The sequence below is a fragment of the Bombus impatiens genome, unplaced genomic scaffold (genome assembly GCF_000188095.3).
Source record: "Bombus impatiens unplaced genomic scaffold, BIMP_2.2 scf_0049, whole genome shotgun sequence".
Lineage (NCBI taxonomy): Eukaryota > Metazoa > Arthropoda > Insecta > Hymenoptera > Apidae > Bombus > Bombus impatiens.
The window spans coordinates 1,039,963-1,066,626 of NT_176468.1; the positions used below are offsets into that span (position 1 = coordinate 1,039,963).

The 26,664-nt window shown below is 31.1% G+C and overlaps 6 protein-coding genes and 1 long non-coding RNA gene across 21 annotated transcripts; 3 read left to right on the forward strand and 4 right to left on the reverse strand.

Moving 5' to 3' along the window:
* The first annotated feature begins 137 nt into the window (after positions 1 to 137).
* On the forward strand, positions 138 to 4,783 carry LOC112213854. Its single transcript, XR_004462771.1, has 3 exons — positions 138 to 3,028; positions 4,065 to 4,177; positions 4,276 to 4,783. It is a non-coding gene; the product is annotated as an uncharacterized LOC112213854 (long non-coding RNA).
* Positions 4,784 to 4,848: 65 nt separating this feature from the next.
* Positions 4,849 to 6,898, reverse strand: LOC100744640 (zinc finger protein 28). 3 transcript variants are annotated; one of them, XM_033323941.1, is made up of 5 exons: positions 6,571 to 6,898; positions 6,038 to 6,238; positions 5,855 to 5,958; positions 5,434 to 5,768; positions 4,849 to 5,372 (listed from the first exon to the last, which is right to left on the reverse strand). In XM_033323941.1, the coding sequence occupies exons 2-5, from the start codon at positions 6,224 to 6,226 to the stop codon at positions 4,894 to 4,896; spliced, it is 1,107 nt and encodes a 368-aa protein (XP_033179832.1). In that variant the 5' UTR covers positions 6,227 to 6,238; positions 6,571 to 6,898; the 3' UTR covers positions 4,849 to 4,893. The 3 variants fall into 3 exon arrangements, with proteins under 3 accessions (XP_033179832.1, XP_024227313.1, XP_033179833.1); XM_024371545.2 differs by having other exon boundaries at positions 6,038 to 6,292; positions 6,572 to 6,897; XM_033323942.1 differs by lacking the exon at positions 6,571 to 6,898 and adding an exon at positions 6,403 to 6,564.
* A 372-nt stretch (positions 6,899 to 7,270) lies between these two features.
* LOC100740402 (probable protein phosphatase 2C T23F11.1) lies at positions 7,271 to 9,890 on the forward strand. Of its 4 annotated transcripts, none has more exons than XM_033323949.1 (7): positions 7,271 to 7,586; positions 7,671 to 7,727; positions 8,102 to 8,304; positions 8,556 to 8,761; positions 8,832 to 9,057; positions 9,133 to 9,450; positions 9,762 to 9,890. In XM_033323949.1, exons 2-7 carry the CDS (start codon positions 7,705 to 7,707, stop codon positions 9,824 to 9,826), a joined length of 1,041 nt encoding a protein of 346 aa, XP_033179840.1. In that variant the 5' UTR covers positions 7,271 to 7,586; positions 7,671 to 7,704; the 3' UTR covers positions 9,827 to 9,890. The 4 variants fall into 4 exon arrangements, with proteins under 4 accessions (XP_033179840.1, XP_033179835.1, XP_033179843.1 ...); XM_033323944.1 differs by having other exon boundaries at positions 7,271 to 7,576; positions 7,663 to 7,727; XM_033323952.1 differs by having other exon boundaries at positions 7,271 to 7,903.
* On the reverse strand, positions 9,733 to 12,810 carry LOC100740082 (ADP-ribosylation factor GTPase-activating protein 2). 2 transcript variants are annotated; one of them, XM_003485255.4, is made up of 8 exons: positions 12,667 to 12,810; positions 12,150 to 12,341; positions 11,946 to 12,077; positions 11,820 to 11,852; positions 11,192 to 11,494; positions 10,747 to 11,021; positions 10,175 to 10,544; positions 9,733 to 10,089 (listed from the first exon to the last, which is right to left on the reverse strand). In XM_003485255.4, exons 1-8 carry the CDS (start codon positions 12,739 to 12,741, stop codon positions 9,835 to 9,837), a joined length of 1,635 nt encoding a protein of 544 aa, XP_003485303.1. In that variant the 5' UTR covers positions 12,742 to 12,810; the 3' UTR covers positions 9,733 to 9,834. The 2 variants fall into 2 exon arrangements, with proteins under 2 accessions (XP_003485303.1, XP_012246684.1); XM_012391261.3 differs by lacking the exon at positions 11,820 to 11,852.
* Positions 12,811 to 12,982: 172 nt separating this feature from the next.
* LOC100740278 (STAGA complex 65 subunit gamma) lies at positions 12,983 to 15,553 on the reverse strand. 8 transcript variants are annotated; one of them, XM_033323964.1, is made up of 9 exons: positions 15,289 to 15,553; positions 14,771 to 14,900; positions 14,401 to 14,625; positions 14,254 to 14,317; positions 14,074 to 14,180; positions 13,787 to 14,003; positions 13,545 to 13,708; positions 13,300 to 13,464; positions 12,983 to 13,239 (listed from the first exon to the last, which is right to left on the reverse strand). In XM_033323964.1, exons 3-9 carry the CDS (start codon positions 14,568 to 14,570, stop codon positions 13,140 to 13,142), a joined length of 987 nt encoding a protein of 328 aa, XP_033179855.1. In that variant the 5' UTR covers positions 14,571 to 14,625; positions 14,771 to 14,900; positions 15,289 to 15,553; the 3' UTR covers positions 12,983 to 13,139. The 8 variants fall into 8 exon arrangements, with proteins under 8 accessions (XP_033179855.1, XP_033179860.1, XP_033179864.1 ...); XM_033323969.1 differs by having other exon boundaries at positions 14,401 to 14,628; XM_033323973.1 differs by lacking the exon at positions 15,289 to 15,553 and adding an exon at positions 15,080 to 15,151.
* LOC100740728 (MIT domain-containing protein 1) lies at positions 15,093 to 16,924 on the forward strand. Of its 2 annotated transcripts, none has more exons than XM_003485259.4 (5): positions 15,093 to 15,235; positions 15,593 to 15,732; positions 15,941 to 16,179; positions 16,255 to 16,454; positions 16,583 to 16,924. In XM_003485259.4, exons 2-5 carry the CDS (start codon positions 15,612 to 15,614, stop codon positions 16,749 to 16,751), a joined length of 729 nt encoding a protein of 242 aa, XP_003485307.1. In that variant the 5' UTR covers positions 15,093 to 15,235; positions 15,593 to 15,611; the 3' UTR covers positions 16,752 to 16,924. The 2 variants fall into 2 exon arrangements, with proteins under 2 accessions (XP_003485307.1, XP_024227368.1); XM_024371600.2 differs by having other exon boundaries at positions 15,111 to 15,235; positions 15,578 to 15,732.
* Positions 16,925 to 17,012: 88 nt separating this feature from the next.
* Positions 17,013 to 26,486, reverse strand: LOC100740605 (protein inscuteable homolog). The gene is made up of 5 exons (XM_003485258.4): positions 25,470 to 26,486; positions 24,277 to 24,630; positions 18,538 to 18,966; positions 18,202 to 18,409; positions 17,013 to 18,086 (listed from the first exon to the last, which is right to left on the reverse strand). The coding sequence occupies exons 1-5, from the start codon at positions 25,769 to 25,771 to the stop codon at positions 17,115 to 17,117; spliced, it is 2,265 nt and encodes a 754-aa protein (XP_003485306.1). The 5' UTR covers positions 25,772 to 26,486; the 3' UTR covers positions 17,013 to 17,114.
* Between the last annotated feature and the right edge of the window lie 178 nt (positions 26,487 to 26,664).

A 26,664-nucleotide genomic window follows, 5' to 3' on the forward strand; every position in this document is an offset into this window, starting at 1 on the left:
CGTGCACGCTCAAGCGCGCGATGTACGTGTAATTATATTTATTTGTTAATCTCTCCCTATATCTTTCTCTCTCTCTCTCTCTCTCCCTCTCTCCCTCTCTCTTTCTCTCTTTCTCTTTCTCTTTCTCTTACTTTCTCTCTCTCTCTCTCTCTCTCTCTCTCTCTCTCTCTCTCTCTCTCTCTCTTTCTTTCTTTCTTTTCCTCTCTCAAGTATATTAATGTGGCCCCTCCATCTACATATATAGCGTCCTAACGTGACGCATACACAATAACGTGATACGCTCATGCTCGCTCATTTCACGTTCACCACGACATCTAATTTCACACGCAATCCACATATCTCTCCTGCCGTACTTATGTAATAGTCGCATGACATATGACAGTTTGGTCCTAGTAATATATGGGTGCGTACAGGTACATAAGGATACGAAATTCGTCGTTTTCGTCGTAACACGCACAGATTTTGAGCTCCTCATACCCCTCTCACGGATAATCACCATGGTGGTGTCAGATGATCGATGCTGAATAGCAGGAAATATAACTTACAAACCATAGCTAACAGAATGGCTCTTTTTGTGCAGCGTTTCCCAATCGTTTCCGTTTTTGCCGATTAATTTAACGAGCCTTGACCTTTTACGTTTTCTAAGTAAATTTTTTACCATTTATAATTATGAAGATATCGTATTGTGTTCGTTCTGAAAAGGTGGAAAGGTGTATGTAATATAAAGAAAATCTTATGAATTCATGAACTACCTTTGGATATAATATCTGCTTACTATTTCTAAGCTAAACATTTTCACTTTTTGTAAACAATACGTAGATTGGGAAATGTTGATTTGTTTAATCAAGATGCGACAATAATACGTATATATTGCTTAATAGCAAAACAATAAATTGTATAAGTATGACTACTTATGAAATTATAATGACGTGATTCGGCAATTTTGTTTCTTAGATACAACAAATGATTTCAACTACTGTTCTGTCGTTGTAAAATGTTTTAATTCATTTGTGCTCAAAATGTCGAAAACAATGCGTGAATTTTAAGAAACTTTCATGTTTTAATTCAGTATATTATTGCCAGATAAAAGCGTGAAAAATATTTTTCTAACAAAAAAGACACTAATTTTTTAATACGCCTCTACTACAAATAATAGTTCCGAGCAAAGATGAATTAAAATGAATTTAATATTTCATACAACGCTATTTGTATTACAGATTCAATAAATACGTTATTATTGTCGTTGCTTGATTCAATCATATATTCTGCGTTATATTTCCATCTCATTCATGGGTGTTCATTAAATATTATTTTCTCTTTTATATTACTTCACCTACGATCGTACTTAATCGCATCAGTATCGTTTCATCCGATAACCGATTAATTTCCGACATATCAGAATATATCTGCTAAATCGAATAGCAATTCAATTAACATTTAATCCTTTCGCAATGCAATATGTTTTCCCTATTTTCCATTAGGCGGCCTGCATTAATTTATCGTACAATTAATACGCGCTTCTGTTCATATGAATATCTTAGCGCGAAGTATTTTTATGATGTATAAATAATTTTGAGAGAATTATATATGACATTTAGTTTGAAATAAAATTACACACGATAAGGTACGCAATTGAAATTAATTCAATGAATGCAAAGAGTTTGAGTAAATAGGGAAAACAACGGAAGAAATAAAATAAAACAAAGTAGTTAACCGAAGAAAGAATCGCTATTGAAACTATTGGATGATTCACGAAATTGGAATCCAAAGGAAATGCAATGGAAAGTAATTGTCATGCTGTTCGTAATGCATCACGATCTAACGGATGCACGAAGAAATAAAGAAACAAAATAATGTATGTATATCTCTATCATACATACCGTCGCAATAATCGATCGATATTTTATATTTTTTTCCTGTAAGACAAAAGTTTGTCCACTTTAGCTCTTTGCAAATATGCGCGTATCGATCGTATTTTTGTAAATCCTCTAGAAACCAATTTCATCTGAAGTTCACGCTGCCATCAGATATTTGAACGTCTCATAACGTAAAATTGTTTTGCAACGAATCGCGATAAAAAGAAAAAAACAAACTAGATCGCAGAGAGTTAAAATGCTCGGACAACGTTTGTCGACGGTAGAATACTTGACCATTTGAGTGCAGAGGATCGTGACCGCGTTCCTCGATACTCGGACAAGAAATACGAAAAGCACAGAAACGCTTCTCATATTTCTTCCGTTATAAAACAACTATTGGACATGCATAACATCGTATGTCCAGCAGTTGTGCCTTTACATTGAGAAAATCGTTCGTGATTCACTGTTATTTGATCAGTATCAGTTAATAAACTTTTTAAATAGTGTTAAAAAATAAAGGCAACATTTCTTTCTGTCTCGAATCCTTCATTTTACCCAAACTCCCAAAACACATTCTATTATTTAAAATCTACAATTTAAATGTATATATAAAACTACTCTCTGCACTCAAATGGTTCGATCAATGTTTAACGAGATTTTAATTGTCGTATAAGATCGTTTTGCGATAACAAATACAGGCGAGCTGAAACAATCGGAATGGAATTAAATTAATTATGTAAACTGTAATGAATTTAACTTGAATCTCGAATGCATACTTTTTAGTAAACACTGTTGATACAATGATAGTGTAAATGGATTAAAAAATCTTGTATGTGTGTTAGAATTATTCGTAGGCAATTAGAAAACGTAAAGTTTCTTAGTCGTTCACATTCATGGCTTCCTTCTTTCGTATTTCCGCTCATTCTTCGTCACGCAAAGATGAAAAATTCAAGTATTAGTCATTTGTCCAATTAGCTTAATATATAATGTCGATATTTTAAAAACAACAGTGTCGATAGAATCGACTTTCGATCTGATCATATAAATGTTTAATTATTATTCGAAATTGTTTTAGAGGTTAGAAACTGCTCGAAACGTCTTCTGTAGTTCACAGTGGGAAGATATACGAAAAATTGCGATACAATACAATATTATGAAAGTTACTACTAAATGTAATTATCAGAAACATGTTTCCATAAAATTGTTTTAATTAATATTCTGTTAAATATTTCCTTTCTTGTAATAACAGAGTTAAAAATATTTTTCACATGGTTATATTGTGTATTTTTTATGCGTGTTTTAATAGTGTAAGCAAGTTCCGAATTTTCCGGAACGACCGGAATAATACGGGTATTCATACTTAGATATTCATACTATCCGGATAATGATTCAGTAGTATGTGTAAAGCAATATCTGTTACCTGAATAAGTACCTGTGTTATTATTTTAATTTTTGACACTAAAGGGTAATAAAAACTTCTAATTGTAAAAAATTATTTGCAAAAATCCAGATGAAACAGAATTATTAAGATATTGAAATAATACTTTTAAAAAGGAATACAATTCACGTTCATATCATACTAACTGACCATCTGAGTACCTTGGCTTAAACTATAAATATCTGTTTTATTCGGATAATATGAGTATCCATTGCTTAGAATACGCATTAATATTTTAATATAAACAAATTTCGAAATATAAAAATTTAATTTTATAATCTTGACAATGGAATGTTTTTTTAATTGTTTTTATATTTACATAAAATATATTTATATTTATATTAATTCGTTAAATGGTTTGTACCAGTTATAATCCTTTGTTTAGTATAATTAGAAAGAAGACAAGAAATATAACTAAAAACAAGTTAATATGCATGGACTATATTGTATTTAAATTATATCCACCAGCTGCAAATGAAATCCAAAATTACAATGGACTATAGTTTATGTCTAAAATAATAATTGGAGGAACTAAATAATATAATAGGGTGCAAACACTATGATCAAGTTTTGGAAAAATATAAAATAAAGTTATTTTATGAGATAAATTTTTAAATACAACTTTTTATTATACAGCAGTATGAACAAACATCTTTATTAATTATGGAATAAAAATAAAAAATTCTGTAAATTACAGACATAATACATAAAAATTAACAAATTTAACATTAATAATAAATTTGTAGTAACCCCTTGCCTTATGATATAAGTTCCTACAGCGCGTGTTGTAACCATTGGCAAGATCGACCAGACGTCGTACCATTTCACGGTCTGTCTGCGCGTTTGAAGTTGTTCGAATAGCACCGTTCTTTTGATATGTAAGGTACAACTAATTTTATGTTACAACATGTTTGATAAATAATTACTACCAATTTATCATTGAACAAGATTTTTAAGGGTATATTTCTAATATTTATCAAGAAAATATATCTGCGCGACCTAATGCGGTCAAGAAAGAACATGTTTGTCGCATGTAGCCCGAAGAATATACCATGTTTCTCGCTCATGTTTCTTATGTTTGGCCCGAAGAACATGCCTCGAGTCTAACTCGTGTTTCTTATGTTTGGCCAGAAAAACGTACCATGACTCTAACTCGACGTTGTTGGTTAAGAGATAAGTACAATTAAATAAATATTTTTAAATGTTTCAAATATCTTCAATAAGAAATTTAGTTTCATCAGAATACAGAACTCTTAGATACAAATAAATAAAACTAAGATTTTTCTTGCCATCTATAACTTTTTCTATAATCACAATTCAAATTCACCTTAATTTTGTTGCTGCTAAGTTTTAATACCTGTATTTGCACTGTATTTTTATGTGTCGAATAGAGTGTTTATATTAAAATATAGTGCTAAAAAACATAAATTCCAGTAAATTAAAACTATTAATAAGAGAAGAAAATTATAAATAATAATACGTGCTAACTAATTTCTACAAATTTGAAAACTAAAGAAATGGACACAATTACTTTATATTTATATATATAATTTATTTATATATATAATTTATTTATGATTACATATTTATGACAATATTTTATGTTATAGAACTAAGGTAATTACAATCTGCGTTACAATTTGATTCTGTTTCAAATTGTTCTAAGTATGGTATAGTTTCTTCTCCTTTTAATACCATTTTTTCTACTTTTTCTGGTAACTTAATTCCAACTAATTTGGACAGTGCACTCTTTTTAACTACCCCAGCATCTTTCCTTTTTTTGCGCTGTAACCTTTTTTTGATCTCTTTTATCTTTTTTTCTGACATGTGTAGTTTCCGAATATGTATTGCTAATCTTTGTTTTGATCCAATCTTTATTTTACATATATCACACTCATATTTTTTTCCAAGATGATAAGTCTGTATATGATGAGTTAAATTACTTTTAAAGTAATAAACACGAGGGCATTTTTCAAAAGGACAAGATACAACAGATCTATTTTCCATGTGAACTTGAGAATGAATTTTTAAATGTCGTTTGCTCAAAAATATTTTACCACAGTTTTTGCATTTGTAATCTGGAAACACAATTATAAGTACTTGAAATTAAAAATCTTTGAATTTAAAATTAATATTTACCATTTACATGTTGAGTTTTTTTATGTGCACAAAGAAGCAGCCATTTTTTAAAAACTTCATTACATCCTGGCATATTGCATGGATATTGTTTACCTCCTTGTTCATGATATGCTTTATGCCTTTTAAATTTTGTAATATTTTTAAAACTTTTATTACATTCATCACATTTATATAAAACCGAATTATGTTTTGCCATGTGTATCTTAAACTGGTATTTTTTTACAAAAGTTTCATTACAATCTTTGCAAGTTAATTTGTCATGATTTATATGCATTGTATTATAATGACGTTTTAAGTTATGTTGATTACTAATATGTAATGAGCATTCTGGGCATCTTAAATCAAATTAAAATACATTATTAAAATTTAAGATATAAAGTAATAAAGCAATTGGTGAATTGCTAAGATAAAATTTACTTACTTATATAATTTTTTTACTGCATTGTGGCTCTCCATATGTCGTTTCAAATGAGAATTGTTCGTATAAGTTTTATCACAATCGGGATACGTACATTTGTAGTCCCTCTACAAATACATGAATCACACCTAATTAAATGCAATTACTAACAAAACAACTAGAAATAGATGTTAATGCAAGCATTACCTCTCCCGTGTGAAATTTCATATGCCTTTTTAATCGAGATGGTCTAGAAAAAGATAAATTGCAACCATCAAAAGTACACTTGTGAGGCTTTTCATCTCTTTTGATTTTAGCAGCAACATCAACGTCTTTCGCCAAATCATTAGATTCAGACAAAATACTCTCAGATTCTGAATTTGTATCATGCCCCATTATGAATTACTTCTTTTACAATATATTCAAAAATAAGTTATTGCATATTAGCATATTATAAATATTTACAACATATATAGATACATATTATTTTTATATATACATCCATATTTTATTTACATTATAAATTCTGTTACATTACCACATTATTCTTTTATGGTAATTATTATTCTAATCTGATAATTTAAAATTATGGTAGTTAAATTTGATAATGTAAATTTTCCAAATGTTGATAATATGTTACATATCACATTCTTTATGTAGACAAAACATTTTTGCCATCAAACTATTAATAATCACATATAAATATAAATTATACATTCAAATATTCATTCAACACGTGCTACAAACAGAGATAAGTAGGAAGATTGCCGATACTTCTGGAAAAGGTTCAGCCAAAAGTATGCTCCATGAATTATCGCCTCTAGCGGTCAAATGGCCGAACTATATACACATTTCTTCCTTCGGCGCTTTTGATGGCAGAAACCTACGTGTACACATAGGTATACTCAATGAGAGAGCCGAAGTTGGCCGGAAAACAAACACTTAATGGCGATTCGAAAACGAGCGGTAAAACCATAGAGATATGTATTGATAGAGTGCGGGAGTGAGCTCAAAAAACGATATGTATAGGAATAGAAAGAAAATACTGTAAAAAGGCCTTTGTGTTCTTGTCTTATAACGCATGCATATTCGTATAGTAAATATGTAAATATAACACCGATCAAAATCTAAACGAGGTAGCACAACTTCACCGAATTTTGAAAATGACGTCACATTCCATGAATTTCTCGAAGTTGAAATTTTCGAATTCTTAAAAAAGTTTTTCAAGATACATAAGCAATTTTTATTTTTTCGTTCTTACCTTTCACTCGTCGTCAATACGAATGTATATTTCCCCTCTCGATGTGTACGTTCGTGGATATGGACATTTTTCCCACCAAAAGCACTGGAGAAGTAACGTGCGTATAGTTCCATTATTGGCCACTAGAGGTCCTTCTTTTGATTGTGAATATTTTGACTGACTTTTTCAACATTGTATCACCGATCTCCCTACTCATGCCGCAAATCAGTTATTCATCTGTGTCGCTCACATTTTTTGTGACATAGTTGCAACTGATCGATGAGTAATCAGCTGTTGATTTAATACGTTTTAGACGAAGTGGATATTTTTGAGTAATTTTTACGACATAATTGGTAATTGACAGTGAGATTTTGTGTGGCTAAACACGTAACTCATAGCATAAAGATACGGTTTTATCAAAGTTATATGATATTGTTTATTTTTTAAAAAATTCTACGAAACGAATAGTAGGTAAAGAGGTTATATTTACCTATGTTCGTTTGACAATATATGAAGGTGAGATGCGATGCTAAATTAAGATCACATAAATAGAGCAAGAGTTAATTGTAGTATATAAGCGCAAAAATATTATTTTTAAAGGATATTTCTCTAACCTTGAATTGTGGAAGATGCGATGCGTATAAAATTCTGCGAGAGGTTAGATCATCTTTGATGTTTGATGTTAAATCTTAGTTTTGTACAAAGTGTTTGTATCAAACTTACATACGAATAACAGAAATTATAAACTTTGAGTTCTTGACAAGAACAGATTTTACGCAAGGATAAGAAAACATTAACAAATACAATAACTTCATATTTGCAAAGATAAATATGTAAGCAAAAGCGGAATATAATAAAATGACTATAAAAGAACAGTTAATTATAACTCGCGTAAATAAATCAATAATTAAAATTTCGAAAGAGATATGTTTAATAGAATATTATTTTGGAAATGTGTTAAGTTTAAATTTTATTATTCAAAAGTTATGTAATTTATATTCCAAATAATGGTATGTTGTAAATAATACCAGAATCTTCAGAAAAATAATGGGTCAAACGCTCAGTGAACCTGTAACAGCTAAGAAATTAGCATGCTGCAGAAATTCAAACTATCGAGTTGGAAGTTCCTGTATGCAAGGATGGCGTATCAAAATGGAAGATTGCCATGTTCATATACTTTCATTACCTGACGATCCTGGTACTGCATTTTTTGCAGTATATGATGGTCATGGAGGTGAGAATATGACATAAAAATATAATGTTTTTAATTATAAGCTGAGAATATTATTGTATTGTTTAAAGCTACATACAAGAAGTATTTAAATACCGATTGATTTGAAGCATACAGAAAAAATATACTTTAAAAGAAAATTTCAGGTTCTATTATAATTATAGAAAATTATAATAAATTATAATAAATATAAATTAGATAAGTTTATATATAATTCCTTCCATGCTCAAAGAAGTAATAGATAATATTGATAGGTGCGGCAATGGCACAGCATGCTGGAAAACATCTTCATGAATACATAACTAGAAGAAGCGAATACAAAGCTGGTAATATTGTTCAAGCTATACAACAGGGTTTTCTGGAATTAGATAAAGCAATGCAAGATGATGCAGCACTTAAAGATGAACAAGCAGGAACTACTGTTATAGCACTTCTTATAAAGGATAATATTATATATAGTGTAAGTTCTTTCTAAGTTACTGTTTCTGTTTTTATTTTATTGCAATTATTGACATATAAAACCTTTGCAGGCAAACGCAGGTGACAGTAGGGCAGTGGCAAGCATTAATGGTAATGCTGTTCCACTTAGTCGCGATCATAAACCTACATTGAAAGATGAACGTGAAAGAATCGAAGTTGGTGGTGGCTGGGTTGAATTTAACAGAGTTAATGGTCAATTAGCATTATCTCGTGCTCTGGGAGATTTTATGTTCAAACGAAATGAACGTAAACCACCGCAAGAACAAATCGTAACTGGTAATAGATAATAAATAATAATATGGAATTCCTAACGAAAAATTAATATATGTTAATGCATCTTTACATTTATAGCTTTTCCTGAAGTTCAAGAGTTTCGAATAACACAAGATTGGGAATTTGTTGTATTGGCTTGTGATGGTATTTGGGATGTAATGACGAGTAATGAAGTAGTCAATTTTATACGAACACGTTTAGTTCAGTCGAAATTTGGGATAGGAAAAGAACAGGATACAATGGATCCTGAAGAAATTTGTGAAGAGCTTATGAAACATTGCCTTGCTCCAGATGCCTTAATGGGTACTGGTTGTGATAATATGACGGTCATCCTTGTATGTTTCCTTCACGGAAAACCATATTCTCATTTAATTTCACGCTGCAAGGAATCTATTGGTACAAATTCCTAGTTATATAAATTATTGATATTTTATGTCAATTATTTTTTTAAATTCTTTATATTTAATTTTACATCATAATGATGAACAATGTTTCATTGTCATACTTCGTGATGTCAAAGTTTATAAAATTTGCTAAGCTTTTCTATGAGTTTCGTTGTTTTAAGCTTTATGAACACAAATTTTTAAGAAGAAAGATTGATTTTATATCAACAATATTTTACCTTTCATTATAATTATTAACATGTCTTATTTATAATTTTAAAAAGCAAATTACAAATAAGCTGAATTACAAGTTTTTATTTACAGTTTCGAACAATGGACAAGAAGTGTCCAAATATAAGTATAGTAACAATTTTAGTAAAATGCAGTAAATTTTCGTTCAAAGTCCATAACGATCTTGTAAAGAAGAAACAGCCGCATTGGCAAGAGAACTTATTCTGCCTGCAACCTTATTTACTCCTTGACGTACACTTTCTCTAACATCATCTAAATCAACTCCAGTTCTTCCACCGCTAAGACGTATTGATAAAGAAGACGTGGGGGATGTGACAGTAGAACTTCCTGTGCCAAAATAATCAGCTGATGAAATACTAGATGAACCCTCAAAACGGCGCAGATTATTTTTACGTTCCCACTGTAAATTAAAGTGGCATAAAATTGTAATTAAAGTAGAACGATACAATGTACAAAGAGAATATTAATATGTAACGGCAACTCACAGAATCATCATCTTTGCTGTCCTGAAAATACTGATCGGAACTAATAGCCTTGGCACTACCAAATTTCTTCTGTGCTTCTCCTTCTACCATCGTTTTAACATCATTCTTGCTATTATTTGGTTTGCTCAATGGAACTACACGTTTTGGTGGTTCTGGCTCTGCAATAACAATAACTTCTTCATTACGAGATTTGTTGTTAGTATTGCTACTGTATGGTGTTGAAAAGACCACATAAAATTCGTCTAAATTAATAAAAGGATCTCGTTCGACATCAATATCTCTCGGTCTTGGTTCAGAAGCAGTTATAGTCCTTGATGATGTTTCCTGCATTATTGTTCTCATATCACCAAGTGCAGAATGACTTGCACCACTGTAAATTACACATATTTCCAATATATCGTATTTTATGTTATGTGTACAATATTTACAATTTCTTTCTTTTTTCAGTATTATTACACAAAATAATAATTCTTCAATTATATATAAAATTATATAGATACAGTACATATATTAACAATGATATTTTATATAAATATATGTATACAAGCTTAGAAATAAGATATAAACATTACCTTCGTGTATTAAATCCCATACCAAGACGTTCTGCTTGTGTTGCTTTGGAAGGATCTAATTGTTTTGTTCTCTGTTCTATCTTCTTAGCCTGTTCACTTAAATTCTTTTCATAGCGGTAGGCAAGTCGTGTAGCAATTTCATCTTGTTCTTCTTTTGTATTTTCTCGTTGATCTTTCTCCTGTGGTTCTTTATTAGCTTCAGCAACACTTTTTTCTAATTCATCAAAATTTGTTTTGACTCTTTGAGCACCCAACCCACCAGTTTTCTTGCCCAACTATTATAAAAGTATAAAAAATTAATAGCACATTTTTAATTAAAAGTGTACTAGTATCTTAAAATTGTATTAGTATTCTAAAGTCAAAATAATAATTTTGAAATTTATATCATTCATTATTAAACTATGTTAAACATAAATGATGAATAAATAACCATTTGTATACATACACCACTTCGTTTATTTGGAACCTGTCTGACACCTATGGTTGGTTTCCTTTCAGATACCAAGTTTGAGGTAGAATCAGATAACTTAACAGTAGGGCCTAAAGAATTAGCAGCAGCTTCTAAGCTATCTTTTTGATTATTTTTGTCCTCAGTGTCATTGATTGATACAGAATTAGCAGCAGGAACTGAATTTCCCTCAGGATATACTGAAGACTGATGATATATCTCAGCAGTTTCATGTTCTTTAAAAAAATCAACTTCACCTTGTTCTTCAGATGTTGATGTTGGATCATCATCTAAATGCAGCTACAATAAAACACAACCTTAAGAAAAATTAATTGTTCTAGATATATTTTAAAACAATCTTTTTTCTATGTTTTATGTAAGATACGTACACACTGAACAAGTTAGTCATATAATGAAAATAGTCTGAAATTATTGGTGTAATGAATAAAATAGAACATACAATGATAAATAATTTTGAAAAAATAGTGCATATGTTTTTACAACTATTAATAACTGAGCATAGAAATGACCACATATTAACTTTTACAATGCTATCTTTAAATAAAGTTTTAAACAAGTATTAGTAATTCGATGATGCTTTTGTAAAAGTAGTTTTACAGCTCACCATTGTCTTATTTTTTGTTGAAGGAAGAAAAACCTATAATTACCATATTTGTAATTATAAAATGTTTAATTAACTAAATTGCATGTTCTGTATGGTGAATATACATACAAACAATGTATATTTTACCTTTGTTCCATAACGTCGCATTGCTTGAGCAGATGCCTGTGCCAATTTTTCTCTATACTGCATAGCAGCGCGTGAATTATACTTTTGTTGGGCATCAGTTGTTGTACAATTATGCTGTGCAAAATATTTTCTCTGGAAAGTATAACAAAGATTTCTATAATGTATTGATTTTAATAACAATTAATAATTTCAAATTTCACTAACAGCATTTGCATTTCCACCCAATTGCATGTTCCTCAATTGCAACCAAGTCCAATTTGTGTCAAGTTGAGTAGATCGAACAAATGTCAAATGGACACCTAATCCTCGATGAACTGCAGAACAGTCGATGCATAGGAAAACACCGTAAGTCACACTGGACCATGCTGGATTTTTTGCATTGCAATCGAAACATGTCTAAAAAAAAATCATAGTACTATATCAAAATATATATTATAGTAATATTTGATTAATTGCTTAATTATAAATTATAGATTTAATTGATGATGTAATACTTTTTTCAATACGAGAATTATAAGGTTCTATTATTGTCGAAATGAAAATTGACACAAAATATCCCGTAATATGTGTCACTATGAAACGGAAGATTCCAGGGAAATTACAGGTTGGGAATGAAAATATGACATTAACGTCAAGATTATTGTCAGATCAAATACTTTTGTAATTTTGTACAATCCGATACTCAACATCGCACGGAAAATTAAAAAATGAAGAATCAAACCTTATTTGTCGGAATAGCTCGTAATCTTTTAAAAATTTCCTCAATATCACTTTTACTAGGCGCTGGATCTGCCATTTTTGACGTGTTGTCAATGACTTCGCAAAGTATTCTGGGACGCGTGGCGGCGATTTTTTATACATAGAGGTCGCTTGCTTGTAATTCGAAGCGAATAATTTACTAGAAGCAGCTGGAAGTCATTGTTAATATTTTAAGTTCACATAAACATTAAGTCGTTCACTTTTAATATAAGGGATATAAATTATTTTTAGATATTCAATACATAATAAAACATGTATAATATAAAATAAACACTAAATTTTTAAAGATTTCATGCAATATTGAACTTTCTCATTAGTTTAATAATGAATTTATATACAATTTTAGAAACATTACTAATATTAAGAATTTATTAGAAATTTTTTTTTACATAAAATAAAAATAAAATTTAGGATTATATATGTTTATTAAACATATCAAGATTTTTTTTTATCACTCGATACATCAGGTCGTTGTCCAGTATTCGGAGAATCGCTTACATTTACTTCTTCTTCTTCTACTTCCAAGTTATTTAACCTATAACCAACAACTTTATAGTGTAATGCACAAAAATGAATATTCATGAAAATAACTTACTCATCTTGTTCAAGACTATACAGCATTTGGAAGCCAGCATCAAGACTGGGAGGGAAGCCCATCTCAGGATCTAACAGTTGAAGAGTCGGCACTTCTCGGTACACATTTCCAAATTCATCAAGTTCCTCGAATTGCAATTTATTAGCTGCTTCATCTAAAACCATCCTATAAATTGAACAAATATTAATAGAAATAAAACGTTTCATCTTCAGAAGCATTACAGCCTCTTTAGTACAATTAAATAGTTAGCACTATAAACATTAAGTTCAAGTTGCCTCTGTTTTTCCATCATTGCTTCAACCTTCTTTTTCATGTTATCTTCAAATTTCAGCACATATTCTTGATAGTAGTCATGAAGAGCAGCTACTCCACCAATACCTGTTTCCACTAATACCCTTTCTAATATATCCTATAAGAATATACACACATATATTTTTTATGAATTTCTTATTTTTATAAAGAGTAAGCTGATAAAATTTTGTATTACTGGAAAACCATGATCTCTCTGTTCATATGCTGCCTTCATTAAAAGCGTCATTCTTCTCAAAAAATGATTTGCAATATCTGTAAGCGTTTCTATAGCTATATTTGAAGACTTTTCAAATCCAATGTGTGCTAGAAGAGTAATAACTGCATGTTTCAATATAGAACGAGCTGTTTCTGGTGTAAGATAATGTATCGTTGAAGCATTTTTAAATACATTTCTAAAATAAAAATCTTGTTAATGTTTTATTGAATTGTATAAATGTATTTTATGCATATACGTTTTAATACCTTTCTTTTTGTACAGGTAAAAACTGAAATGAATTCTGTGCTTCTTTTCTTTCTTGCAAATCTTGTACTTCAATTGTTGTCATATTTTCCAGTACCATCCCTTCTTCCTAACAATTAATGTAAATATTATTAAAGAAATATAAGACTTATATGTTTCTAATAATTATTTCACATTATTACCATCATCCTTAGTTGTTGATGAAAATTTATAGTATTTAATACATGAAGATTTCCCATAGGTAATCTATAAGTAAAAAAAGAAAAAGCTGTATAATATCCTAAAAGCAAGATCTGTTTTTAAATTAAAGATAAATTTACTATACATACTCAGCTTGTCTATCCACTTGAAAATCACAATCAGAGTTATTTGATTCTTCCATAACTTGTCTCCAAATATTTTCTATGACATCTGGAGTTATTACTTCTTGTTTTAGAGTTTCTCTTGCTGGTAATTCCCCCCATAAAGTACCAGTTCCAATATTTTTTGTAGATTTCATTGTAAAAATTATAGTTGGTATAAAATGATCAATTTTCACATTTCTTTTTATTACACTGCTAAAAAGTAAAATGTAATTAATGATATAATTATAAACAATTATTTAAAATAATTCATAACTAAAAATATTTTCACTGAAAAAATTTATCTAATGGCACAGTATAAGTGATATTAAACAATTTTATTTCTTATATTACGCACATGAAAGTACAGTAATGCAGTGCAATACAGTAAGTACAGTTTTTCTATTTAAAAACCCGCGCAAACATTGGTATATTGCTCACGTGGCACGTTACTGTTAAGAAAACGTCATTGCATTTTGGTTAAAAACCTGTAATCAAATAATCGTCCATTTTAATAACAACGTCAGGTGTGCTTTACACGTTTATGAATTGTTTAAAAATGATATTCTTTATTGAATTTTACACGATCAAAATTAAACTTCAATTAATCTTGCATCTCGTTTAAATTACTTTAACTTGACATAGCTAAATGTTAGGTTAGAATCACATTCTTCAGTGCCATATAATTGTTTTGCATCGTGACATTAATCGAAATGACTTTCGATATACTCGAGAATCGATATTTCAAGTATGTGATTATGGAGCAAAGAAACTAGATATATAACAAGACTCATTTGATATTCTACAATTTATTAAGTAAATAGTAAGTATAAAATCTTTATTTTTTCATTCTTTATTCATCTGTCATATACGTACCTATATGTTAATTAATGTTAGCACTTTTCGATATAAAAATTCTTCGCATAAAATTATTCTGTTAATGAATGGCAACGATAAATATTGTTTAAAAAATTACGATCATTTATGAGATATCATTTTTCCATTGTTTACAACCTTCTGCGCATGCACAGCGTATCATGTGAACGCGAGTACATTTTTTAAATACTCAAGTAGTAGATTAGAAGTTATTCGAATATTAGAAATGTGTAATATATTTTAAGTGTATGCAATTACTTTTGAAGTAATTTTAAATTACATAATTTAGTATAAATTGCTTAAGGTATATATATGTATATACAATGGAAAGCGCTGCAGCTTCGATTCTAAAACGAGCGGTAGAAAGAGATAACAATAAACAATATACAATGGCCTTTGTATTATATCAAGAAGGTGTACAAATACTTCTTGATTCTATGAAAGGTAATATTATATATATATTTTTAATTTTATTTTGTTAACATTATTAGTATTTTTATTATTATAAGAAATTTTAATTTCTATTTTAATTTTTTTAAAATGTTCGTAAAAAATTTATGTGTATCTTTAAATATTGTATTACTCATTTTATTATTTTATATATCTTTACAAACTTATAAATTGATTAACAAATTGTTAATATAACAATCAGAAACAAAAGATCCAATAAGGCAGAAACATTTTGCTACCCGGGCATCACAGTATTTGGACAGAGCAGAAAAAGTAAAGGATATAATTGACAAGCAGAAGGCAAGTGGAATATACAGAGAATTAATCAAAATTGAAACTGGTAGTACAGGATATGGTTATGGTACCGTTTTTGGAAGATTTTTAGATGCAACAGTTACATATATTCGTATTGAAGACCCCTATATAAGAATGTTTCATCAGGTATTATTTAATTTCAATTTAGTTTATAAGTTATGTATCAATATATCCTAAACTGATATTATATTTTATTTTTAGTGTCAAAATTTGGTAAGGCTATGTGAACTGGCAGTAAAAAAATGTCATGCACTGTCTAAAATATTTTTAATTACAACTCTTGATCCAGAAGATAAGAAGAATCAAATAGCAAGATTAGAAGAACTGAAACAGAGTTTATCATCTCATCTTATTTCTTTTGAATTTAATTTTTCTGATACTTTACACGACAGACAAATAGTGTAAGAATATAGTTTAGTTAGGTGTAATTATATTTATTGAATCATTGTATTTTATTCTTATTTTAGTTCTATAAGATATAATATGTAATGATAGAATATTTTTCATTTATTATGTACTTTTGTTTCAGACTTAGCAATGGTTGGATAATTAAGATCGGCCGTGGATTAGATTATTTTAAAGCACCTAATGGAAAGTTTGTATTAGGCTCTTGTGATCTTGAATTGAGACCTTGTTCTGAGACAACCATAGATGTATTTCACAAAAGTCAAATAAAGAATGAGCAGTCAGCGACCTAAACAATCAATGCTGGAAAGTAAATAAAAATATAACAAACAAATTGGTTTTATTTATTCATCAGGTCAATTCAAATTACATTATTTTTACAAAACTTGATTTCTTCTACTTTAGGATTATAAATTCTACTATAAGTAGCTTGTAATTAGAAAAGAATATACTATTTTTATCAGTATTTTTTGTAATTTTACTTATATCTAAATTAAGATTCTTAGAATATGATACAGTATATAATATATTTCTATACAAATGTAATAAAAATATACATTACATATATATAGTGTCTTTATTATACAAGTATATAAACATAAACTCTCTTTTTTTTATAAAATGTATTCGACATATGTACAACTTTCATATTGATTTTAACTCAAAGTACTATAATCACTGGCCCTTGCGATATCGATTTGTTTTGTGGCTTTTTTACACGCTCTTCTTAAGGATTTTGTGTATCTTAACAATCCGGCTTCAATTTGATCTTCATCCTCGGTCAAAAGATCTTCAGCTTTATACGATGGAAGACAATCTGCGCCTCCGACAGCAACCACTTGTCTTGCAATCTCTGGATCTACACAGAGTCTTGTAAGTGCTGCAGCAGCAGTAATTTCTAAACGTCTATATGCGTTTTCTAAGCCAGGAGGTCGCATTCTAAGAAAAGAAACTAGTGCGATAGAGGCACGAACTTCCGCCAGATGCGTTCGAGCTTCAGGTATACGTGCTAGTTCACTGATAAGAGCTGCTACCTGTTCCATCAACCAAACATTTCTGCCAGCTGACCTTTTCACAGTTTTGAGCAACTTCTTAACCGTGTCGTGTTCCAGTATCACAAATGCACATTTTCTAGATTTGGACAGGTGATTGAAGGCGGCTGCGACTAGCAATAAAGTCTGACCACAGTTGGTGTTCTCGACTAGACGATTTAAGGGCAGTATTAAATCCTTTACAAAAGGCTCCACATACGGTAGACCTAAACCATTGACCCAGGGTGCGGTGATTTGTACAAGCAATGCTGTTGCTTCCATTTTCTCTTTCTCAGATGTATTGTCCACGACTAGTAAGTCTGTCAATATCTCTGGACCACCGTCTTTAACAAACTGGTTTATTGCCGTAGCAGAACAACATACGCTCGCTAATGCACGTAAAGAAGCTGCGACAAAATCTACTGAAGTCCTACCAGCGGTGATCAAGGAAGTTAAAAGCGCCCTGATGCCTGAACATCTTGTGATACTGCTTCCTGCTCGAGGTCCTGCCAAACCTAGAGCAGTTAAAGCTGCTAGAGCTCCTCTGGCTAACATGATATCATTTTTTGGCGCTTCTTCCAACCCTCTGACTACTCTCTATAAAACAATATTGATTTTAATATTGTGTATACTATCTACATATATATTCTTCATTATTAATTACTTCATGGTATTCGTATATGTGTATTATGCGGTACAAATTATGTCTTACTTCGATATAAAAATCCAAGCGAGTGTCTACAGCAGCGTCAACATAATTCTTCATACTTTCCAACTGCGCTAATATTGCTTTCAAATTGTTTTGCTGAATTCTACGCGGGGGCGGTGCACCTAACTCCGAAAGCAGGGAGAAAGCGTCTTCCTCTATGGCACGTAGAAGCTGCTGCTCCGATCTGCCACTTTCTAAATGCGACACTTTACTGCAAAAAATTTGATTCGTCAGTATCATTAATACTATCCATAAATTATCAATATTTTCTGTAGTCAACATTATTTCTGTAAAATTGAAATATAATTTACAAAGTTTTGAGTCATTCTTTACACTTACTTAAAGATATACTGATAATGTCGATCAAATTGTTCAGCTCTAACAAGTAATTTGTTTGCAGCAGCCGTAGCTAAAGTCGACAGATTCTTCAAATCATTCATTTCTTCTTTTTCGTCTAAAAATTCGTGAGGTCTTCGCTGTGGTAGAGCTTTGCTTTGAAGAGTGTTACCACACTCGTTGTCGATTTCCATTGCGAGATCGCTCAACCATGATCTCACCGATGAGGATTGTCTGTAAGTTCTGGAATGTAGAGTAGACTTGTAGGATGATTCTATCTCTGAAAAGTTAGTCGCTATCGACGAGTTTGCGCTTCTTGGCACGGTCGCATCTTCCGGTGGTTCAGTCGCGTACAAAAAATCGCCAAGGCACTCGTCTTCCAAGGAAACAGGTGGCGGAATTTTCGACGCATCTACTTGATCGTCTTCCGTTCTGTAAAAAGTCATTATTTGTCAATTAATAAACTGTCGCAATCAATGAAAATTATAAATGAATTATGATTTATTAAGAATAAAATCAAAATCGTGTTTAACGTTCGAAGAAGCAGGTATTTTCGCACAATTTTAATAGAAGATCGTCATTTTCTTTTGCTTCATAAAAATATAGGATTTATGAAGAAAAAATAGTTTATTAATGTAACATGTAATGTTCTATGAGTATCGATAAGGAAGTTACAGAATCTACAAAAGCAATTAATAAGTATAATAATTTTAAGTTTGCTTTTCTGAAGTAATGTATTACTTTTTATTTTCAAATTCTCAGAGAAGAAAATATTTTGTCCTCTCGTGTTAAAAATACAGCTTCAGGACCAGAAAAATTCTTATTAAATAATCCAAGTAACACGTGTCATTCGTCTCGTGTTACGACATTAAGAGAAAAAATGATATTACTCGGGACAATTAAATAACTGCTTAATCAAGTAATTTCGTTACTCATTAAGCTATCCATTAGTGTAATAGCTCTATACTGCGTAAGCATAAATATACAATATTTGTTACGTGCCTGATATTTTAAACCTGACGTTCAATTAATTGCTTCGAATAATATAAATTCGAACTATATCTTTATAAAATATAGAGTAGATACAATTAATATAAATGTATCAAAGTAACGTTATTACTGTATATTTACCTCTTTAGAAGTTTAAATTACCGTTTAAAGCATTTCATTCTTCGCGAAAATATCATAATGTATTTATTTTTTATCTTAACAGTTATAATAGCGTAGATAATTGTATCCGTTGATCGTACACCATGAAATTTATGCAACATCGCTTCATCTCACGGACTTGTGTTAGCCTGTTTTAACTTATACGATGAAAAGTCATTGATCTTCGTTCCCCCAGAGTGATTCCATTCAAAAAGATCTAATTTCTATCTAAGTATATTATTTAATATATTACATAATGATAAACAATGTTATCAACTTTCAACATTTTCTCAATTTTCAGAATATCCAGAGTATTAATACTCTGTAATAATACTTTTAATATCGGTCAAATTCCTCCATACTCGCGAATTTATATTGCAACATTAGCGGTAATAAACAATTTTATTTGTCACCCTTTTAAGAAATTGTTGTATCTTCCTTCAAACATTTCTACGTATATTGTTTTCCTATATGTATACCGTTTCCCTCTTCAAGGATTTTCAATTGGATAGATTCAATTTTACGTGAAATTAAAAATTTCTGATAAAAACCTTCAAAATAGATGTGAGAATTGTACTCTAATTCTTTATGTAATGTTTTACACTTTCAGTTTCCTCCTATCCAAGTTTATTTCAATATTATCCGATACTGTTTAGCCAAGAAATATTATAGATGATCAAAAACTTCCAAACTATACTAAATCTATAAGAAGAAATATGTGTATATATAATACTTCAATAAAATAATAAGCTTTTCCTTATTCTACGCTTCCTTATATTCATTTAAGACACGTCTTTTTCCGAATAAAATTTCAATTTCCAGCAAATACAGCGAATGATCGACATTCTAATTTACAAATAATACAAAGTAAATTTACCTTCAAAATCATGTTATATCTATATCCATACAGAGATCTACATCTTTCTATAACTTCGTAAAGGAATTTGCGATGCTTCAATAAAATGTCAAACTTTTCCTCGTTGTGTCCTACCTCGCGTTTATCTAAGAAATATCTTTTCCTTAATAAAAATTCTGTTTTCGATGCACATGGTGAATCATCGATGTTCCACATAAATAACATACATGAAATTTAGCTCCAAAATCACACTATATTCATCCAAGAACCTACAATACCTTGTTCATGTCATAACAAATTCATCGAAACCTTCTTCCATTCTACTGCAACAATCGACCAGCATCTTCACTTAATCCAAACATAACTCGGAAACGTAAACTTCCAACAAATACGATAGATCACAGATGACCCAAATTGCACGAAGAATCTACGGTACCTTAATCGTGCCATAACGAGACAGGAGTCTCGACTACTGTCGCCGCGACATAGTTAAGGCCTAACCACTGTCCAATCCGCATAACCAGGTGCACGGATTCCGTCGTGGAACAATCGGAGATCGACGAAGGAACGGATATATTATAGCGCAAAAAGCTGACTAATCGGTCAGCTCCGGAACTAGAATCGTTCTCTCATGGACGACGGTGACTAATCCCATTTCTTTGACTAAGCTGTACGCCATCACCTGCACACGATCCACTCGGTGCGGTGGCTGGAATTCTTCGTACGTTTGCTGTCGTCGCACCGGGACACACCGGGGCCCAGGTTGACTCAAACCGCGTCGCTCTTTCATTTAGGTATTCCTCGTGTGGCACGTTACATTGAATCACGTACTGGCTCGCGTACATCTATAGGGTGTCAAAAGAAACGCGTCCTATTGTCTTGTTAAATGTACAATGTTGGTTCTATTTTAGATTCTGCTAAAACCTGCAGGCTCGTGAGATTACTTTTTATGACACTGACAACGCTGAAATAAATTTACAACAATTCTGCGATTCTGAAAATAAGCGAGTGCAGCCACAGAAACCATATGGAGGGCTGAGAATGATAATGGTATAAGTCAGTTCACTGCTAGTGCTTATATAATGATATTCCGCGCCTATTGTTACGAAAGATTGATCATTAAGTTGCGACTTAATTAAACATTACGCTAAAGAGATAATACATGTAGAAGTTAAAATACGTGGTTTTGTGAATTCAAATTGTTAAAATCTTGGCTCACGCCATTATGATTTTCATTTCGCCATATGTACATAAAGTAGAATATTATAGTGTTTGAATTATTTCATCTAATCTATGTTTTGAGAAGAAATGGAAGACAGTGTAGATAGCACATATAATAATTTTGGTTGACTGGGTATGTTTTAAAGAATGAATCCATGTCTTGTGAACTTGATAAAGAAAATTGAAAAAATGTACACGAACTCTTGTTGGTCAATATTGAGTCAATATCAATTGAAAATACAAGGACAATGGGTATAACTATCCATATCTACGAACTATCCATATACAAGGAGGATGAATATTTGATTTGGAGTAGTATAATAAGTGATTGATTTAATTCTATTGTAGATGGTGAAACAAATAATTATGTAAGACCTTCTTTCAAATTAGTCTTTATAACATATTCTTCTCAATCCTGATTTTCTATTGCTTTAATCAATCTTTATTTATTTGTAATAATTTTCATTATTACATAAATTTAAATTTATTTCTTCAACTTCTGATCGTGTGCTAGAATTATTAACATTTTCAGTCGATTATTTGTACTCATTCTACGTATTGAAAGCGAAATTGTTGAATAATTTAGAATAATTCTTCTTCTTCTTGATTTTTATTTGATTTCTAATGCATCAATCGTCAATATAGATCGATCGAAGTATTAATTTTATGTAAGAGCAAACGTTACAAAGCGAGTTTACGAATCGATCGTCTTTTGCTTCCTGCTATTAATATAGACTCTATAAGTTGCTCCAAATACCGGATTGAACTAGACACTGAGTTTAATTTGCGTTGCAGATGCTCGAACGTATATTAATCGATGTTAATTGATGGTGTGTCGTAGTATTTTCCTACCCGTTTTATTTATGATATATTGTTCAGAACCTGTAAGATTTCATAGAAGATATTGACTCAACAATTTCAGAACACGTCTAACATACCAATTTTGTCACTCACTTCCCTGAATATTAATCATGACGACGCAAGGACCATTAATTTTAATCTTCAAAAATTATATTCGTCGATACTGAAGGCTTCAATATTTCATCTTTTACTTTTATTATTTATTCTTTAAATATCATAATAAATACTGTATTTTGGATATTCTACATACTTATACTCTTATATATTTAAATTTTACATGTGTGTATAAATATTCACAGTCTAATTATAATACAAATGTAATAAATACTAATTGCATGTTTAAAAGTCATCTAAAAACTTAACAATATTTACGCATTCGATATTTGTTAATTGTAAAACAAAAAATTAACTCTTCAATATCTGCTTATTTAATATCTATTCTTATATAGCATAAAACACGATTTCTGTTTTCCTCCTTCAAACGTTCATAAAAGATACTTTACCAAAATCACTAAATTGCGCGGAAATCATGCTCATTAAGTTTCCTATCATAAATCAAACACGAGCTGAGTCGTTTTCGTCACGACGCGTTTTGTATAATGAGTATTTAATATTCCCGGCGATGAGTTGCGCTACTTCCAATGCACCTATAGATTGACGACCGATCCACGTGCATACGCAACCACACGACGTTCCACCATTATATAGGGGTAAATGAGAGTTTACGAAACAACCAAAAGAATAACATGGGAAGTGCCTTACGTGTTGCATTCCTATCGCTTGGCTCACTCTGGGGACATTTATCGCGACGATTCATGTTCTTAAAACATACATCCTTCATACCTTATCGACTCATACAAGGCGCGGTTTACTTTCAGAGATAACGCCCTTTGGTATGAGACCCCTTAATTTCATGGCATTATCGATCAAACATACCGAACAAATATATATTCTGAATTTGAAATAACTGCAATGTAGAAAGCGATTGAAATTGTAAGATTAGTATACATATGCACATGTTTTTTCTTATTTTTTTCTTTTTTTGGTAGCGATTAGGATACTGGGCAAGAGGTATATTACTATATTATAGAAATAATATACATGCACTAGTTGGAAAATGTGTTTTCATGCTATCGTATTATTTGTACACTATCCTTCGTAAATACCTATTTATTCATAAAACAAATGTTCATCGTGTCACGCCATGTAAATGTCAGATCGTTTATCAGCACATCCATCAAATATGCATCGCATTGCTATAATACGCAAATATAAATGTTTAATATAATTGATATTTACGTTTATCATGTGTATATGTATATGAACAAATATTATATAAGTTATTGTATTATGTAAGTTGTTCTAGGTATATGTAGAGTTATTTTTTTTTAAATCTTAAGACAATTTTGGATAAATTAAAAGAGAGAAATGTATAAAGAAATAATTATGAATTGCAGTATATCCGAAACAGTTAATTAATTATCCTTGAATATTTAAAAATATCATTTTAACCAATTTTTAATAATATAATATTTTCATATGCAAGACACGTCAGATCAGTCCATTATAATGTATGTATCTGATCTGAATCATAGGAATTAAACTTTTTGTAACCACATGATCATTTTTAACAAGATTTTTTATATTTAAATTACCTGCGTGATCTTGACACTCCTCGTTCTTCATGCGTGTTAAGGACCATTTTATTCCGAGGTAAAATTCTGGAGTCCTTGGGAGTAGAGGTATATGTTGGGTTCGGAATAGTCTCATTTTCCAACCAAACAGCACCGATTCTCGAATGCATTCCATGTCGTCGATCCTTAACTCGCTTCCGTCTCCTTCGTCTAGGCGTTTCATTCTCGTAAAATTCGGAACAATTCGATCGTTCGGAATCGGAGAAACCGGAATCTAGACTTCGGAGATCTTGACTCAAAGGACTGCACGATCTGTTTGCCAGAACGATATTATTCTCGTCTCCTTTATCTTCGTCCTTTATTTCCATTGTGACCCTATAAAATTTTGAAAATGCTTATTTTTATGTATTACAATGATTGAAAATACTTATATGGCAAACTTATCGGATATTAATGTAATTTATTTTCCTAGCAACTTTGCTAGCATCTTTAGCCTCAACTAAAAATTAAATAAACTTTGCAATTGCATCTAGTTCTATCCAAGTTAAAAATTTTTCGAAGAAACGTATTTAACATTTGATATAGAAGTATTTGTAGCTGTAATCTGCATAGAATATATACGGGTTCAGTCCTTGAACTGAAATTCATCGCACTGATAAAATTGTATCCATAAGTCAAGAAAGAACTGGAGCAAAATTTTAAATGGTCAAATTACATATTTATCGTTCATTAAAATATATTATCTTATTCGATCAACATATTAAAAATTCTTCATAAAAAATCACATATCACTGATATATATAATACAAGTATAATTGTAAGTATAAGTATAATAAATAATCGTACATTAAAATCAATTACTTTTGCAAAAATAAATACACAAATATATAAAGAACTACGACAGATTAAAGGATAACATTTAAACATGGAAATAATGCTGGATTTATTAAACATCATTGTGATTAAAAACATCGTTCACAAAATACGAGACTAAAGGCATCAATGTAAAGAATAATTCGTGAACGATTTGAACGCTTGAAAACTTATCATACGGTTGTTGTGAAACTTAAGTAATTAAAGTTAACGGTACGAAAGTAGCGTTGTGTGTCAATGTGATAAGGAAGAACCAATAATAGTCAAACAAACGTACTCGATATGCTCGAGCAAACTTACAACAACATAAATTTCATCCTGATCGCAATAATTTCACTTACGTCTGAGTCATCAGATTTTCCTCGTGTATCGTCGTCATTCTCGAATATTGTCGTTCATCGTTTTCGTTTAGGCAGACGCGAATCGCCGTTACGTTTTCAGCATCGATCGTGTCGCTGGTATCGTTGATGCTGGACGAGTGCTCTTCTTCCGTTTCCTCTTCGGCTACTTCAAGATTGTGCGCTATGTTTTGCTTGACATTAGCAAAATCGTTCCTCGAAGCGAAAGGATCCAAACTTTCTAGATCCTGAGACGCCATGTGACTCCAGAACACTTTGCTTTGATGTCTCTTAAACGCGCTCATTTTTTATATTCGCTTTCCTCAACCAACTTTCGCGGCGATTCTAATCTCTTTTTATGAGGTATTCTACGTTGAACTCGTTGAAGGAGAAATTAGTTCAAATGCTTTGGGAAAGCTCCTTGAAAGATTCAGGTTCGACAGTAACGACGAGGATGAGCAATGATGCCACATGTGATGCCACACTGGGGTGGTTTTACGATTCAGTAGAGCGAAACGACCCTCCTACAGGTCGCGTGCACGGAGGACCGTATGGTGTCCATTGCAACCCCCATGAAGAATCCAATCGCTTTTCGCACTGACACTAAGAACTCTTCCTTTTACACGTTCTTCAAAATTTCTTCTTTTTTAAATTATGATTTCTAAACAATTTCTATTTAAACCGCACGATTAATCGCATATACAAAAACCATGAAAATATCAACTTTTAAAGGTATTTAGGTAGTATTTAATTGTAAACTTTAGAAGAGCATCGCCAAGTTGTTGAATGATTTAGTTCAGTTTTTAGTGAATTTTAAGTTCATTGTTTTATCGTTAATTAAGTACTAACACACATTGTTTTGCGTGCTTATGTGTAATAATTTGTAGTAAATACAGTATAACGATACCAATATTGTTCGGAATTTATATGTCGAATCAATAATCTATTAGATGCACTCGTACATCGATCGATCGATCTAAACGTATTGGTGCTTCGCGAACGACTGACTCGTATCGGGTCGCTTCCGACTTCCTCCCATAAGTCGCGCTCCCTTCCCGCCTCGAGCTCGTAAGCCAACTTGTATGAAAATAGAGCTCCTCCCCTTCTCTTTTGTCACCTCTACGGGGTGCATACCAGTACGTGTACCCCCGTGCACCCTAGTATGTGTAACCCATGTGTAACCGCCAAAGCGTAACTA